Raw genomic sequence first — 19,012 nt, 5'->3', positions numbered from 1 at the left:
TAAATGATCAGCCTCCTGTGTTTGACACACGCCGTCGTGTTGGGTCTAAGGCAAGCCGGTTCTTCACGATGTTTTGCTTCAACGTTCTAGCGAATGTTAAATGCGCACATAGAAATAAATTCCATTAGTGCACAGCCCGGGATCGATCTTACGACCTCAGGGATGAGAGTCCCACGCTGAAGCCACTAGGCCAACACTGCTCCATATTAAATATGGCTTTTGTTGATTCGTTGTCGTCCTGCCATTCATTTGTAATATGAGTTACAATTTTTTTTCTCAAATCAGTTGACACATGACATAGTTGCTACATCCTCAGTAGTACTGCCACTGAGTGTAACCCTCGCAAAAGCGGAAAATATAGTCGCATTGTGTAATTGATCTTATATCTACGAACGATCGATGTATCGGTTTGGTTCAATTTAATAAGATAAAAATATCTTTGTTATTTAATAACATAGTAATAAATATTCTTATATAGTATCATTTACAAACATAATACTTTCATTGTATTTTTGATACGTTACACAAAATATAGTTTTTAATAAAAACATTGCAAGCTTTCGTATAAAAATATCATTATAACGACGACACCAGCGTCTTGTTTGAAAAAAATAAATAAAGATATTATATATTTCATACTTGTGACAGTATCTTCTAATATAAAAAAATATACGTATTAAGTAAATTGATGACCAAGCGAATTGTGCAAAAAGACAGTTTATGTAATACATTTGGAAAACACGTAATATTTTTGTAATACCATTTGGATTCAATACACAGATTATCGTTACTAAAATTTAAAAACGATTATTTGCTACAACATTTACATAAAATTACATTGCAGAATTTATTTCTTTTCTCCTTTTTTAATACACTTGACAATAACCATACATAAAAACAAAATTAAAGGATAAAAAAGGGTGCGTGTACTTATGTACGCGCGTAAGAAGTTATACTTCTTTGGCATTATTAAAAATAGTTTTTGATTGCATGCAAATAATTAATTACAATTAAACAATCAAAGACTGGAAAAGGAGTCATTATAGTCAATAAAGTTCAGTTTACATTTGAAAAATTAAATAAATAAGTATTTATTATTATTCTCTTACATTAAGTGTAACAGAAATTCTATTATTATTCCAATGTTATTTTTAAATTATGTCCAATGCCGTAGCATCTTCCGTGGGCAACTTCATTCTGTTAATTTTGTGTAACGGTGCGCGCGCATCGTAAAATTTCACTCTCAACAATTTTTCATAACGCGCCTAAAGAAGTATAACTTCAAAAATTGATTAAACGAATAAGACAATTACTTGTTGAATGTCAGGCCAGATAATTTATTTATTTTCGATAGAATAATTCTGCAATATAAGAATTCGCAGGAGGAGGATTCACGCAGGTGCCACACCTTAGCACGCACGCAGGATACAGGTTACATACGTAAGGCAGTCTTTGGGTAGGTCGGAACATTTTAGCCACTAGATATTATTTATTCCTTTCAATAATACTAACTACACACCTATCTTAATTATTGGATAGAGGCCTCATACTTCCGGGTATTTGTTGGTCCTAATTTTAAGGCCTAAACCGAACTAGGTTTATTATCCGGTATTTTAGGTCACAATTTTGTAGAATTATTTGATGACCTCATTAGGGTTATGGGGTTAAATAACTACCGACCACGTATATACTACATCCTAACACCGATTTTCACTTACATCTAAAATATATATTTTACTACAGTTTTAATTGGTGTTTACGGGGATCAAGCAAGTCACCTATTCTATAAAAATAAAAAAATACAGACACAATGCAATTTATCTTTTGTTACAATTGAATATTTAAATTCATCGGGATTATAAGTTTTCTTACCCTGGTTACGTGGCTTATAAAAAATCCAAAAATTTCCGAGAAATTTGCTGAACACCAAATAATAGTTACAAATAGTATAAAAAGGAAGATATTTAAAAACATATGGCAATATAAATGGTATAAAATATGCTTAAATAGGAGACTATAGTGCTCGGAGTTCTATTCTATTCTAAGGTTGCCCTTTGTAGGCTGTATAGTAAACTATGGTCTAAACACATATCTATGACACCGTAACTATAGAGCATGCAACTAGTATTGAATCAATCGATATTGTGTCATTAATATTCTCTCGCGTTTATTACCCTAAAAGGTATAAAAGTCATAAGACGCTTCCACAATTTCATCATAGATTTCTTTTAATAATTGGCACATCAGTTTCAAGTTCTGTGACCAGCACATTGAGCAATTACGAAAAAATAATAATTTAACAAATATATCGTGTGTCAAATATGTATAACGTTTTCAGTTTACCTAAAGTCGAACTAAATAAAAAAATATCCAACTTCACAAAATCAATAGTTTAACTGCATGATAATCACCCATTAAAAAAATCTTTATACATTCCGCATTCAGTTAAGGCTAACTCATCACTCTTTACATGGTTTTTCCTCTTAAGAACGAACAAAAAGGGTTTCGTTTGAACCATCAATATTTCCTTTACATCATAAAATCTCCGCAATCAACGCTGAAATCCCAATCATCAGAGACAGTAGCGGTGTCATCGTATTCAGCAAGAGCTTGATCGTACGCGGAGGCCTCGTAAGCTGTCACTCCGTCCAGCATGGAGCAAGCTTCTGAGACGTTGGAGTGGTGCATAATAGGCATTGCGTGAAGAGCAAAGTCCTCACCATCCTGGGACCAAGTTAATCCTGCAATTTTAGTAAGTAAAGTCATTACATACTTATACAGTATACTACACTGAGCTTGTAGAGTTTGTATATATGTTAACGTAAAATTGTAAAAACCGTTAGATTGTAATCTATCGGTTATCGGTATTCGGTAGATTGTACTACACTAACTTAGTTATCATTCAAACTTCTTTGGTCAATTACAGATTAATTTTACTTCCCAACAATTTCATATAACTACCGAATAATAATACGTTAAATTGCAAGCAGTATGTTGAGTTGACAATCTTTCGACAGTTTACAATCTCGCGAGATAGATTACAATCTAACGGTTTTTACAATTTTACGGTGACATATACAACACTGGATAGATGTTTGGCCGCAATTCAATTTAAAGTTAAGAGAGATGCGGCATATTGGAGAGCACGTCTGTCCAGGATTATTTATCGGCCCTAGGATGATTCAATAAAAATAAAAACTTGGTGAATTGTGACATAACGAGAATCATAGTTCGCGCTAAAGCTTGGTTTTTACATAACGTCGAAACGTAACGTAGCGAAAAGTTTATTATTAATCTCTCAAGAATGCGAAACAAGCACACCGTCTTTATGTATTTTCTTAGTAGTCCACAAGTTTTATATCATATGAAGTGCCTCTTGCTGCCATAATGGCAGCTCATGAAGATGTTTACTAAGTAAAGTTTATGGCAGTATGCGTCGTTATATGAGAAATATTTCAATGCAATAAGTGAATTTTGAGGGTTATATATACCAGCAAAGCGAATGCCGCGTGAAGTTAGAATAGGCCCAGAAATAAAAATATGCAGAGGCGTAAGACAAGGCGATCCTTTGTCACCTAGAATATTTGTAACAGTTCTACAGAGCGTTATAAAAACCCTTCAATGGGAGAAAAAAGGGATAGAAATAAACGGTCAGTATCTAAGCAACTTGAGATTCGCCGACGATACAGTAGAACCTCGTTAAGTCGAACCTCGATAAGTCGAAAACCTCCTTAACTCGAAGAAATGTTTCATACCCTTCCCTCCAAGCCCCAAAACCTCCGTTACTCGAAATTTTTAACCTCTATAAGTCGAAATAATTAGTAGTTATTTTCTCAAACAGTGCTACGCAGCTACAAGACATGCTTAACGAATTGGTTTGCGCAAGTAAAAGCATTGGCTTAGAAATGAACACCTCCAAAACTAAAGTTATGACTAACAGCAGTTTTTGTCCATGCCACGTCTCTTGAATACCTATGCCCAGAACTACATATACCTAGGAAAACAAATATCGTTTAATCAAAACCGACATGTGGATGAAACAAACAGACAAGTAAACCTAGCATGGAACAAACATTGGGCTTTAAAAGAAGTACTGAAATCCAACCATAACTAAACTATAAAAAGAACAGTCATGGGCATACTTCCATGTCTGTCATATGTATGCCAAACCTGGATTTTTAATAAGGCGTTAATAAAGAAGATTGGAGTATGCAAAAGGGCTATGGAGCGCTCCATTCTTCAATTGAAGCTTAAAGACAAACTAAAAACGAGGTGATACGAAGCCGTACTAAAGTAAAAGACGTTGTAACATACACAAAAAGGCTAAAATGGAAATGGGCCGGTCACATTGGCCGCATTTGTGATGGCAGATGGGTCAAAAAGGCCCTTACTTGGAAGGGCCCAGTGGGAAGAAGAAAGAGAGGATGCCCACCAAAAACTTGGGAGGATGAAATAAAAGGGATATCGGGAAAAAACTGGAAAATTGTCGCAAGAAATAGGGACAAATGGAAAAATCTGGAGGAGGCCTTCACTTCGTCGGAGGTCAAGTACTAGTGTAAAACTTAAAAGACACGGACTTACTGTAGTTATAGTGTACTCGAATAAAGGCTACTTTTATTTTTTATTTATCTAATAAGTATTACTTACGTCCACTCCAGACACCGTTGGGTAACGTGACCCAGCCCCAACCCTGTCCCCAAGCAAGCTCGTGATTCAACTGCCCAGCCAATGGCACCTGTCGCTTGATGACCGCAACTAGTCCACGACCGTCGAGAGCTCCGAACGCATTGCGACCATTACGACTGTACAACTCCGGTGTTGCTGAAACACAGTTTAATTTAGTCCAAAAGACATGGTAAATGATAGGGTGTGATATTAACAATATTTTAATTTTCATAGTCTATAAACAAACATATAGGCAAGTTGGTGATCAGCTTTCTGTGCCTGACGCACGCCCGCGACTTTTTGGGTCTAAGGCAGGCCGGTTTCCTCACGATGTTTTCCTTCACCGTTCCAACGTTCATTGGAGCACAGTTAGGGACCGAACCTACGACCTCAGGGATGAGAGTCGCACGCTGAAGCCACCTGGACAGCACTGCTCTAGGTGTAGAATTTATAAAATATATTTCCAGAGAGCGAACAAATTTTATACTATATTGTAAAGGTAATTTCATAACATTTCTAACTTCTATTAAGAGCAAAAAGGAAAAACCTGTATCATGAAATACCTTTATTGTTCCCATGTCATCCATTACATTAGTATTAAAGTACGTCTTTTATATAAAGACGGAGATTATATTGTTAGCGTATGAAACGTGCCTCAGAGCTAGGCCCGATAATGTAACCCGACAAAGGAACAACTGATCCACTGACAGCACATTATCGAAAATGATAAGCTTATGCTTTTGAGTAAACCGCCAATAGCCTACTAACACATACTTCTGTGTGTAAGAAGGGGTTGAATTAAAAATTTATTCTTTGTAGAAAATTGTCAGTTGGAATCATTATGTGTATTATATTGTTTTAGAGAGAGACAGAAACATGTTGCATTTTGTCATGTCTCTCAATCAAGTCAAAAGCTTACTTAGGTACCCAAGTACTAATAAATTTGAAGTCTGAGTGAAGAGTTCGAATATTAAATTACAATACTGATTAATATATTTTGATATGTCGCACGTGCTACTATTCGTTTTCAATTGGTTTTATTGAAGAGACGGCATCCATTTATGATTTTATATCCAATTATTCATACCCATTTTTTTATTAGTAGAGCCTCACTTAGTACAGAGAGAAGGGATTAATGCGACATTTTACGAGCGACTCACGACATGCTATATGCATTAAAAGTTTTGTTCCGAATACGCCCGAATCAAATTAAGTTCAGAGGAAATAAACGGATCAACGTCCTGGCTTTAAAAAAACGCAGAGATTAAACCAAAAAACCTTTTTAATGGACTTTTTTATTATATTCAGATTGGTATAGACTTTTCACGTATCCAAGGATTATCCATTCAGTCGGGTCGACACCCGTCACAATCGGAAAAACAGAAAATATTTACAATTTGCGCTTTACGGGTTATTTAACGGCGGTCACTACACAAAACCTTTTAACCCTTTAATTTTATTCTCATATGTATACTTATGCTACACTGAATCAACTAGTATAAATACAATTTGCATCTTCAAATCTACTTTGAAGGAGGTCATTCACTTAAGATTTATCAAGAACTATGTATAACATTCATTTTATTCGAATTCATAGAGGGATTTTGTTGAATAGCAATTACATACATAATACGTCCACTAACCAAGTTCTTTGTGTAGAATGAATAGCTTTGTATATGAATTTAATTAAATGATTAAGTGCTCTATAGAAACACAGTATTATACTTTCACATAAAATCATATGACTAAACCTTTTCAACCTTGGAGTGTAGTATATGTTTTCCATTCATTTTAAGAGCTTCTTTGGATTTTTAAATTAATCAATATTAAAGGTAGAAAGCAGATTCACTGGGCGAAACTAATTATGTTTTCATTTTCATAGACCTTTAAAATTAAATTTGATAAAAATTCGAACATACGTAGCCTAAACCTAAAAAAAAAGATAAAAGAGTTAAAGACGTTCAAATTCTTAAATATCAAAAATCTGCAAATGTATTATTCAATACTACATAGTTATTATATAAACAGTATATCGAAACTAAATTAATTTAAATGATCAAAGACAGTAATTTGTACGTTTATTGTACAGTTTGTCCTATGCACGTTCTGTACGGTTAATGTAGATACCTGCCACATTAAAACTTGTAGTTTGACATGAACCCCAACTGACTAAATTTAAACTTAGGTTAACTTTTATTGCTCTGTATAACAGTTTATATACTATCTCAACATTTTCAATTTAATGGCCATCAAAACCAAGTATCTCTCATAAATGTAGGTAAAATTACCTTCATATCGTACATAGATGAGATGTGTCTGTCCCTAAAGCAATGCACTCTTACCGTGCAGTTATTACGTTTAAATATTACTTTACAGGTATAAATGATTTGTCGTAGTTCTTATTGAGTTTCGAAAGTAACTGAGGACGTTATTAGATCTCGGGAAACGTGAGAGACTTAAATTAAAACGACATATCACTCGCGTTTCAGATGGCTTCAAGTTAACTCTGAGATCGTATTTCCTAGCTTTTGAAGGATCGTTATGTTGCCGTGAAATACAGTTTAAAGCTTAGTTGGGATTTACTGTATACACGCAGAGATGATAGTGTGGACTAGTGGCAAATAAAGATATTCCAAGTTTAAATGCAGTGCATCATAGACAATTGTATGTGGACAGCACCACGACCTTCCAAGAGCTAGGTTATTTGTCAATTTTGCATCAATACGTAAATACGGATTTAGTTATAAAGTAGTTTTTTTCATGTCGAACCCCAACAAACACAAATAACAACTGTTTCAACTTTCGCTACATCAAAACCGTTTATCGAGATCACCTTAAGCGAAAATTAATAGATACTAAAACTACTAATTAGTTAGCTTTTGACTATTCATAAATTATTGAAATCAATATCTGAATGAATAGATAGAGGTCGCAAACCGATAGAGCCTTTGATAGCTTAAATTCAAAGTCCCTTTTTAGTATTACACCAATTTGTTGGATTTGATAAAAGCATGGCTGTATAGAATAAACACGAATTTTGGAGGTAGCAAAACCACAGATTTTCTTGTACACAAATGTATATTAGATTTAAAATGTGTGATATATACTTAATACATGAGTAGATTTACGACTTAAATATACTCATGTTTTAAGTATATTTAAATAGCAAATCTAACATAAATAATACGTAATCTTTCTTTCCTAACAAAATACTTATTGGCGAAAGACGCGAAATGAGGAAACAAAGAAAATGTAACAAGCTTAAATATATCTACAAAATGCATTAAAATAATATCTAATAACATTAGTTTTATTATTCAACGTGTAGAAAAATATTTCTGTAATAAACTACATAAATTCTAAGTTTCATAAATATATTCGTCCATACTGAGCGTTAAAACGCGTTGAAAACTTTTTGCTTAGGATAATTCAAGAATTGTGTATATTCTAATATATAAGATACAATTAGACGTTGTCCTGTACACACGTCTGAAAAACAAAAAATTCAATCCTAAAAAAACATCTAATCTAATTGTAAATTTAATCCATTCACGAATTCACTTACACACACAAAAAGTTTAATCAAAATCAAGTTCAGGAGCAGTAATTAGAAACACACACAGAAGATTTATATTTATCAAGATTTGTATTTTTGTAAAGAATAAACTAAAAAAAATCCAGTATCTTTTTTATAGACTACATTTATTTTCAAAACACAAAAACAAAGTCTATCCGTACTAAAGTAAGTTTTTAATAGGTAAGAACGATATTGATACTTAAAATACAGAGTTCTCTTCAAAAGCTTTTAAGTCTAACATTCTGTAATAACTCGTGTAAATCCACGTGGTCTAATTACGCGATTTTAATGTCGCCACTCGACGATTTTCCTTTTAATTCCGTAACGAAGTGAGTTACAAAACTCTTTTATGCGTAAATTTCAAACATGTTATACCAGGAAATTACATTAGCTGATGTAATACAGAGACAATAATCCTTTAAACGATGACAATATTCACGGATATAAATATTAAAACTTGTTTTAAAAGACAATTTCTTTTGTATAAAATTGTTAATGTACATTTATTATTTCCGCGACTTTTATGAGTTAACTGTTTAGTAAAATCTTAGTACTAAGAAAATAATGTGTATGGAATATAGTTATGGTACTTTCTAATAATACATTGCATTAACTTACGTCGCACTCGGACAGTCGGTCTCTTGAAGGCAGTACGAAGGTACGGCATGGACATCACCAGCTCGATGTGAGGCGGCGGAGGCAACTGTAAGTCGTATCAATTTAGTAATAAAAATTTCTTAATTTAACTTAATTAATTTTCCTGTCTAAATCGTAAAATTTTCTTATATCTTTGCCTCCGAGTCCTACGCTATGATATATATTTTTTACCCTAGGACTCTTTTGTCCTAGAGATTCGGAGACACACTTGAAACTTGTTAGTATGAATCGCGTCTGAAACAAGTGTATTGACATGAGTGTAATTGAGATTAAGAATGAATAACTTTGTGGTAAGGCACTAGTTTACAGTGATACTGTAATTTGTTTTTACTAAAATTATATTATAATTTAAAATAGACTTTGTTGAGTCCCAATCACTCAAAAGCACACAAAATCGTTTTTGTTCTAGACCTCTAATACTGATAAATCAGATTTCTATATAAATATTAATAATACATACGGTCTTTGATATTGCAGCCATCCATTCTCTGTACAGCGTTAAAATAAATAATAGTTTATCAATACAGCAATTTACGCTTTTTTGTAGAATAGAGTAGAACATGGCGACGTCAAAGTCGACTTTACCTAGAAGTCGTGCGTTCGGACTCTAGATGTGCATCAATGGATTGATGTGCGCAAATAACAGTTGCTCATCATTCAAGGTATCGCAAGCTAACCGTATAGAAACAAATATCGAAGGTGTATCGAGGCACTGAAAGCTAGATTAACCACCTGTCTCTAAAGAAATAGCCTTGGTCTTGGTCAAAAAGGTAAGACGCCGCCAGCGCAATGTTTCAATGAAGAAAGAATCTGTATTTTTCTTTATTCAGACATATATAAATGGACTTAAAAGTTGTATATTTCAACCCTCACATTGCTTAAGGTTGTCGAACTTAACCCAACCCGCCATTGGTTGATGCCGCATCTCCACTAGGGAATGCAATCTCGAGTCGAGATCGTTAATTCGAGATCTCGTGAAAATGCCCTCTCAGCTTCAACACTGGTTGGTACCTGCGTGAGTAAGCTATTATAACCGAACTGTAAAAAGCCTACCCCTTGCTCTCCCACACTCATATAGATTCGTCTCTTTTTTATGAGTGACATATCTATTTCGCTGAAGCACCAGAAGGACTTTTAGCTGCTCTCAGAGTCTCTTCTTATTCCTATTGAAGAGTTGTAGTGGTTTTTATTGCAGCGCCACGTAAATTCAAATCTTTTCGAATCATTAAAGAGGCAATTCGTCTTAGTTTTCTGTTGCTGTGTTAATCTCACAATCAGAACTTTAAAATGATATCTGATGATATAAGCATTTGATTATATTTTTAATTTTTTTTCCATATAAAATATTTTCTAGGCACATGGAAGTTTTCGTCGCGAAGTCATTTTTATAATTACAGGAATTTTCAAGTATTACAACAATGCGGTTCCATTTACTAGATTCTCAGAGATACCCTACTTCATCGAAGAGATTAACTGTTCTGATACTACTGCCACTTAATCTCGTTAATCTTACGAGATTTCGGTATTGATCTCGAAAAATGGCACGAGATTTCGCGAGATCGGGATTTTGCGGGATTGCATTCCCTAATCTCCACTCTTGGGCCAATCGCTAAGCCGAGTGGAGCGATTTGGATAATCGCGTAACATCTTTAGTTAACATTATGAATCATTAGGTACGTTTAGTTGGGAAAATTATATTGTATTGGGCAATAGATGTTTATTTATTTCGTATTCCTACACCTTAATTAAATTCTATATAACAAAAACAATAATTATTATATATTACTAAAGATAAAGCCATAGATGAAATGCATGCATCCATATTACAGTATTTTTTTTCCGGTCCCTTGAAAAATACTCGAAAAATTATATAAAATCAATGTTAATTGATCCTCTCGGTAATTTGAATTTGAAGGAATATTATCTTGCACGCTAGCATGCGATAATTTGAAGTTCGAGCTTCCCTACTCTAATTTGAAGTGTTTATCATGCATAGACCTGTCGTTTGTTCGATGTTCGACGACGACATCATTGTCAATGGTGTCCTAACCGATGCCGGAGTGATTAATATGGCATGTCTAGATATAAAGAAGAAACCGAAGAAGAACCGCCCACGCGTCACATTCTTTGAAGCAAGGAAATTACTTAGTAATCTATGCTTCTACGCCCACGGAACCGATACGAATGACGATTACTTGGCAGCTCTCACCACTATCGAAAATTCTTTAGACAATGATAGACTGAAGTCGCTCACTCAAAAAAAGATTATGGACTTCTTTTCGAAATAAACATTTGTGAATTACTGTATTTATTTGTTAATACGTAATAATAATATAAAAATAATAAATCACTAATTTTGATCAAACTACTTGAGTCCCCCCCTCCCCCTCGTGGTATAAACTTGTTATTATGTATTCTTGGTAATTTGAAATTTATCCCTGGACCCTTGAGTTTCAAACTATCGAGAGTCAACTGTAAATACAGAAAGGTTAAAACATTTCCGAAACATGGGAAGGAAAATATAAATAAAATGTATTAAATACAATGAACTAAGAGATACCTAATACGGGTGTTGTGTGATGGTGTGAGTGAGGGCGTGTATGTGGGGTGTGCTCATGTTGCAGGTTATTTACTAGTAACTACTTAATAGTCTTCCTTTTAAGCATAACTTAAACAAGTTGAGATTTTAATAGTTGTAGTAGCATTATATCGTATTGTTTTCGTCGAGAGTTAAATGTTTCTTCCGATACATATGAGTAGATCTGGCCTGGCCATCATGAAATGCAGGTCATATAGTGGTCACATAAGGTGATAAAATCTATGATTTATTTTTTATATACATTTGACACTATATATTAAACATTTATTGTTATGAAAGAACTAAGAGTATTTCAATATTATTTATAATATTCTTAACCTACGTAGAATAATAATTAAAATGGATAATTAGAAAACAAAAAGAACTTTTAAAAGATTGGTCCCTGTGGCAGTGTACATTTAATGCTGGCAGCATTTCCTCGCTGTATTGCGATACTTATTCGTTGAGCGAGAAATACTCTGGGGTCACCGGTACTATCGACCAGGCGCCAAGTTAAGTCTTTAATACAGTATTACTATGTATTGACATGTATACAATTGGCCGAACGAACTATGTTACTCGTAAATAACTTTTGAAACTAGCTTTATATCCATTTACACCTAAAGGCAGTTTCATATCAATAATTCAGTCATTAGTATTGTATTGTTGCATTTCATAAGAATTAAATATAAGTTTCATATTTTTTATTTAATAGTAAACTTGTATATATGGTTTTTGTATACATACGTATACTTAATGGAATATATATGTTAGAATTCATCTTTGCATATCGTAATAAATAATACAGGTCAAAGCAACTCAACATTATCCAATCAGTGTCCTATTCCCAAGCCGGGAAAACTTTTTGAAGTCACTTTCAAACTATCACATAGAAATTGCTTTAATTACGGTATCGCGTCGCTTTTCTCTCATATTAATAGGAGATGTTGTTTAATATCAAATAAATTGTAATAACACAAGATTAGGAAAATACTATATGAGATGAAAAAGTATACATTAATTATGTATACCGCACTGGCAGGGTGATAGTATTGTAAAGCACACCACATCACGTATAATAAAAAAAATTGTCCGTTAAAATTTCAATCTAATAATCTAAAATATATGACAATTACGGTGGACATAAGGGTCCCCGCACATGGGCCACCAGCCACAACCACAAAACGCCGCCACTGGCATATTTCCTGTAATATTATATATTCCGCACACGGTGGCGCCGGTGGCGGCCACACGCTACAAATCGTCGCAACTTGCTTCTTGTGGCTCGCACCGGCCACACAAAAAGCCGCCACACGCCACTCGCGCGATTCCGCGCCCCTCTCTCCCTTACCTCAGTTAACCTGAAGTCGACGGTAACGCATGGATATAGAATTATTTATATCAGAGATACAATCCCGTCCTGCGATTTGGGATTCAAAAAGTGATATTTAATGTCTTTCTGTGTATCCAATAACTACGGTTTTGTCTTCTACGACGACGTCTTTTTATCAAAAGTAGCGCAATTAAACCTTCTTCGTCAGAGTCCATTATGATACTGCAGGCAAGGGTTAAAAAAAGTAGCAGCCACCGACCGCAAGTGTCGACGACCGGCCACAAGTGGCTGTCGCGCGCTTCAGCTACCTTTGTAGCCGCTTCTAGGTTCTCGTGGCGGCGTTTGTGGCTGTGGCGTGTGGCCCGTGTGCGGCGACAGTAAGATTTACAAAATTATATATAATGTAAATTCCATGAGAGCAGAAACAAAAGCAAAATAAATTTAATAATAACATATTTAAAGATAATTCGCAGACCTAATAAGTGTAATTACGCTTTTTTATTTAAATTGATCAGCCCACTATCGAATATATTAAGCTCAGAATGAGAACCGTTCATTATGTTGTATTCGTGAAGAAGAATTTCTTACCTAAATATATAAACATTCACTTACACTTGTAATTGAAATTAAAAAGGTATGTCGCTTTTTTAATTGTTGACATAATGCGTGTATCAATGACAAAGCAAGCACGATGTTTTGCCGATTCCACATGGCGACACATCCACTCCATTAAAGCGTAACTATTGAAAAAAAGTATCTCATTTTCAAATAAAACGAATTGAATATCAAAAAGCAATAATCAATAGTGTTTGATCCGAGCCTTTCATTTTAATTGAAAGCCGTGTTTTTCAACGTCAAAATAAATCATTGTATCAACGAATCATCTAGTCAATTAAGTAAATTGAATTTTTATTTTCTCTAAGCTCTGAAACGTACACTTTCGTTTCGTTCTTTCATTCGTAAAGGTCGAAAACCTTTCAGCGAAATTAACTGTGAGAATATGTAAAGAGGAAAATTGATAACGTCGTGTTAGAGTAAATTTTTGTATTACTTTATAAACTAGAAAATACGTGCAATAACTAAGTTATTTCTTCCAAATGTTGTTTCGGCCTTTTCGATTATTAAACAAATAAACCACGCAGATGTTCACAGGTCACGGTGGATTCTCGTATTTACAGGTTCAGGGTTAGACAAAGTGCTGCCTGTCCTTGTAACAATACAGCTGAAGAGACGGTGTTACCTGACCGACTGGCCGACTGTCTGATGTATGATGTATGAATAAAAGTAACAGAGACTTAAAGGAAATCATGTTCAACATTAGGTTAAGAGGCTTCTTTCTGGAATTTACTGTAAGTGTTATATAAGTTGTTAAAAGAAATAGGTAGTAGTGCTTAATTAAGTAATATGTTTAATACATATATATATATATTATATAGTATATACGTAAGCTATTTAATACCTCCGACGACAAAATAGTAGGGGAATTAGCTAGAAAATATAATATATAGGTATATATATATATATAAATAAATAAAATAGAAAAAATAAAAACGTATAGGCTACAAAGTAAGTACATCGCGTGATTTGTTAAATGTTAGTAGCTAGTTTTATTTGTATATTGCGCAAGAAATGATTTTGCTTCTTAAGTGATTTTTCTTTTAAAATTTAAATTTTGCGTAAATTTATACTCAAAATAAAGTAACAAAACCTTTTTGCCTACCTACCTCATTTCGGCATCCGACTTAGCAAGCATCCATACAACCCGACCGGGGTCTTTTCGAGACCCCAAAGCCATGAGCTGTGATAATTTTGCTCCTGGAGGCAGAGGTGGTCTTTGCGGCACTTGCCCTGTCCAGGTCGCAATTGCCAGCATTTCCGGACTTTCCTTAACAAGTTGCTTTTGTGTTGCCATGCATTTTCCTGATGCATCCTGAAAAGAGGAGGCGTGTTTAGTTGTATAAAATTTATTAATTTGTTATTTTTTTTACAAAGAGCGGTTAAGCTGTCACCCGAATAAACTTGCTCGCCACTAGACAGTATGTGAGTCAACTAAAACGTCACCATATTCTAGAGCTAGAAGACCGGCAGTAGCTCTAAACAGAAAATGAGTAGATGCTTCCAATGGGAAGTCACTCCACATCACAGCACCACAGAAAAAATTTGCTCATAGCCTTGGGGCTGATTGCAAATAACCGCAGAGAAAAAAAAAATTGTTATTTTATATACATTTTAATGTTTTTACCATTATAATAAGTATAAAAAACGGAATGACGAGCGAAAAATTGGGGAGGTTAGAGTGGCTTTCCGCGTAATTTATGTATTTTTATTGCAATTAAATTCATCGTTGAATAATTTAAACTATAACTAATAATGATTTCATTGAGGTTTATTATTTATAAATGTTTTATGATCGTATTGCCCGGTTTTATTGATGTTTTAGTCGGTTAACTTTATTAAATAAAAAAAGTGAACCCAAACTAAACACTATAAAAATGCACTTTAAATCTAATAGTCTAGTAATCTTTACATTTAAAAAAATAAAACCGTCGATATTTTGCAGAAACACTATGAAAAATGAAAAAATATTTATCAACTGATGGTGGCTACAATCCAAACTTATTCTTACTAAAAAAATACAAATAAATATTTCCCCAATAAATCTCTGAACTTTTGCTGAACAACAACAACAAATAGCTACTTTCTTACTCAATTTTTTGATAGAAAGTGATTCTATGTCGAAGTATATATAAGTTGTCGAGTATTGTAGTTCAACCACTATATAAGAATATATAGTTGAAAGTTCTAGTTAGATTTGGATCTATAGAATCCGAAGAGAAACAATAGATTCACCGTACATGTTCTGTATAAGGGAACAAATCTTTTTTCTATCTTTCTACGGTAAACAGTGCAATCTCAATACGAATACGTCAGAAAACGACAAAAATTTAAAGAAAATCTATTACATAAGGGCGGATTGCCATTCAATTAACAGCCTAGTCTCTTTACTAAACAGCGCCGTTCAACTAGCGACCTGAATGATATTCAACCAGTTCATCAAACAGCTAGGCAAATGACTTGAATCGATGACTTTACATTACTAGCCTATCCCGTTTAATTGAGACCTACAACCTTCTCGAAACTGTCAATGAGTGTAGTAATACTCAGAGTAAGTTAACACTAATAAGTTACATTTTAAATGTATTAAATAAAGACTTCCTTATGTGAGATAGTTAAGCTTTTTTATTTCTATCACATTATCGTACGAATGGCCTAAGCATTAGTCTGCCAGTTTATTAAATGTTGTAAGAAATGCTACAGCTGAATATAATTACGCGGCCTGAATATTCAGCCGTGGCATTTGTTAAACAGTTAAACGGTGCTGTTTAATAAAGAGGCTAGTCTGTTGATTGAACGCCTAATTAAGCTAGTTGGCTGCGACATATACATATTTACACACTACACTTAGACATGTACACCTTTCACCTCCAATTAAGGCTGTAGCCTTTCCGTCTGACCAATATCCAAATATTATTTGGGAGTATTGTACGCAGAATGCATAAAACAACTGCACGGCCATTTCATGCATATTCCATCACCCTTTATTATTCCGCAACCATCCGTCCCTTGTCAGCAGCAGCGAGTTTTTTCATTATAATGTTCACAATTTATACCGTTCAGCCATCTTGGATGGCTTCGAGGCGATTAATTAAAGTTATCACATTTTATTATCTCTTAACAAGAACCATTTGTTATACAGGCAGTAATATGAAAAGTCACTGTTTTCATTTTCCTTTTTATATTTAAAATAGTTACAGTCGGTTTTTTTATCAGATCAGTATTTTGCCTCCCAGACATGTTCATGCTACCCTCAGAAACGGACCCAAGTAATTGATAGCCAATTGATTCGAGTGTATAATATAATAAAACAACAAAAGCTCGTAATATTTCAACAAACTTTAAAACTTAACGTAATTTGGCTTTTGAAAAAGAAAATAAACTTTTAATATATTTAATGAGCAATGCTACAGCAATAGTTTTGTCAAAATATAATATTTAAATACATCTTAAGTAGACTACGGATCGGTAAACAATTAATATCGATTCTGAACCAGGTTTATTACAGGCAAAACTGTGAAAAGTGTGAAAGAGATAATACATAGAAAAACCGGTGGACGAGAAGGATAGGGAAGTGATTTATGCTTAGGAACCCCTTCCTCGATCAAATGGTGACACATTTAGTATAAAACCCCGATAGAGTGTCGTTCGAAATAATTGATGAAGCGATCGCAGACGATTTATTACCGCCTTTGTTTGTCCCATTTTTAGTGCTCCGTATCCAAGAAATGTACGCTAATTTTGCAACATGTTTAATCAAAAATCAACCAACTGTTTTTGCACTAGTTAAATATAATGGGACAGTGTTCCGACTGTTAATAAGATAGTTAACAAATACACTAGTTAAGTAGTTATTGGCAAAGTTCAGTTAATTTCTTCTTAGATCAGTTTGATTTTTTTTTCTCTAAACTATTCCTTTACACATATACGGTGTTTGTGGATTCTTGTCTGACTGAGTTACAGGATAAACGATCCCTTGAAATTTAAAAAAAGTTATATGCATTTTATACTGTGAATAACGTAATATAATTAAATTATTCATAAAAAAGGAGAAAGCCGGTTATTTTATAAACATTATTGTATCACAAATAAGAAAAACTTAATGAAGCAGAAAGTAAGGCCAATTTCTTAATAAGCAAAATCTTCTGAACCAAACGTATTGTGTAGGAAATCGAGATGAAAACCAATCGTAACTTGGGAGTCGTGTTATTGTTACGTGGAACGAAAAATATTTTATTAGCCGTGAAACATACTAAAACCGAATTTCTCGTAATTATATTTATTTTGGGGCTAACAGATGAACATAAATATATTACGAAATAAATAAATAAATAATATTGTTTAATGTAAACCGTTCAATTGTTTGACTTACAGTTATTATAAACGTTGCTCAAAGATACATGACTACGTTATGCTTAAAAACGAATACTATAATTATTTTACGAATAATTTCACTTATTGTTGACAATGGATGAAACAATATATACGCTTTTGCTTATGATTATTATTTTTCAGAATAGCAAAAGTAATATGTTGTTTGTCACAGCTTGTTCACGACAATCTTAGATGTTCTGTCTTCAAAATCGTATAAAAAAAAATTTACCGTCTCAGGAATATATAACATTTAAATAAAACATAATTTATCTTGCTTGCTATTATTATATAATTATCTCAAACTCTCATTATTTCAGTGAATCAATTGCACTCATTAGGTAATAAGACATTGAGACACATTTAAATTAGCATTAGGATTTTCTCCATAGCATGCTTTACGAAAGCAGAAGAATTTTAAAGGTTCTTTATGAAGATTTTAAAACGAGGCAATCCTAAATGATAGCCCTTGGGGACACAGGTTGTTATTAATTGAATCCTTTGAAATCGAAGAAGTCGACGCAGCACTTCTAGGCACTCAAAGCGTAACACCTCAAAATGACATTCAGAACAAATTGCGCAGGTAACCAAAGCGAATAATTTATACACGAACCAATTACTTGAATTATGCCAAAGTATTAATTAAAGTTGCCAATAGAAGGAGTTGTTTCGGGGGAATGTAGGCGCTCTATATATGAATATAAAGTTCAAAACCGTTTGCATATTTTATTGTAGTATGAAACAAGTTGGGCAAGCGTTTGATTAGTTTCTGATGTTTGTTCATATTGTTCTCTTTAATTGCTGGGTTTTGATTTAAAAAAAAAATCTCTGAGCCTTATTACGAATGAGAATATTCTTTGTAAAAGTTTATATAAAAACTAGCTGACCCGGCAAACGTTGTTTTGCCATGTATATTATTTCTAGGAACATTTTTTTTTAGTTCAATAAAAATAACTATCTACTTTAATAAAAAATAGGGGTTGATCGTAGAGGGGTGAAAATTAGGAGTTGTGTGTGTTTTTGTATGCTGTATCATAAAAAAATAAAAACAAAAAAATAAATTGGGGTGGAAACCTCTTATCACTTAGGGGTTTGATGGATAGATAGTAGCCGATTCTCAGACTTACTGGATATGGATAAAAAATTTAATAAGTATCGGTCGAGCCGTTTCGGAGGAGTATGGGAACCAAGGGAGAATTATATATAGTAGATTGGC

General features: G+C 33.7%; 1 protein-coding gene across 1 annotated transcript in view; it reads right to left on the bottom strand.

Moving 5' to 3' along the window:
* Window positions 1-1,664: 1,664 nt before the first annotated feature.
* The window catches only part of LOC125054186, a 38,187-nt gene continuing 20,839 nt past the window's right edge, over window positions 1,665-19,012 (bottom strand). The window contains exons 5-9 of the mRNA XM_047655942.1: window positions 14,535-14,740; window positions 9,360-9,387; window positions 8,861-8,945; window positions 4,648-4,821; window positions 1,665-2,741 (exon numbers count right to left, since the gene is read on the bottom strand). Of these exons, the coding sequence (XP_047511898.1) occupies window positions 2,530-2,741; window positions 4,648-4,821; window positions 8,861-8,945; window positions 9,360-9,387; window positions 14,535-14,740 (705 nt within the window). The 3' untranslated portion in view covers window positions 1,665-2,529. The remainder of the gene's footprint in view (window positions 2,742-4,647; window positions 4,822-8,860; window positions 8,946-9,359; window positions 9,388-14,534; window positions 14,741-19,012) is intronic.

Source organism: Pieris napi, chromosome 1 (assembly GCF_905475465.1).
Source record: "Pieris napi chromosome 1, ilPieNapi1.2, whole genome shotgun sequence".
Lineage (NCBI taxonomy): Eukaryota > Metazoa > Arthropoda > Insecta > Lepidoptera > Pieridae > Pieris > Pieris napi.
This window is presented reverse-complemented; position numbering and strand designations above follow the sequence as displayed.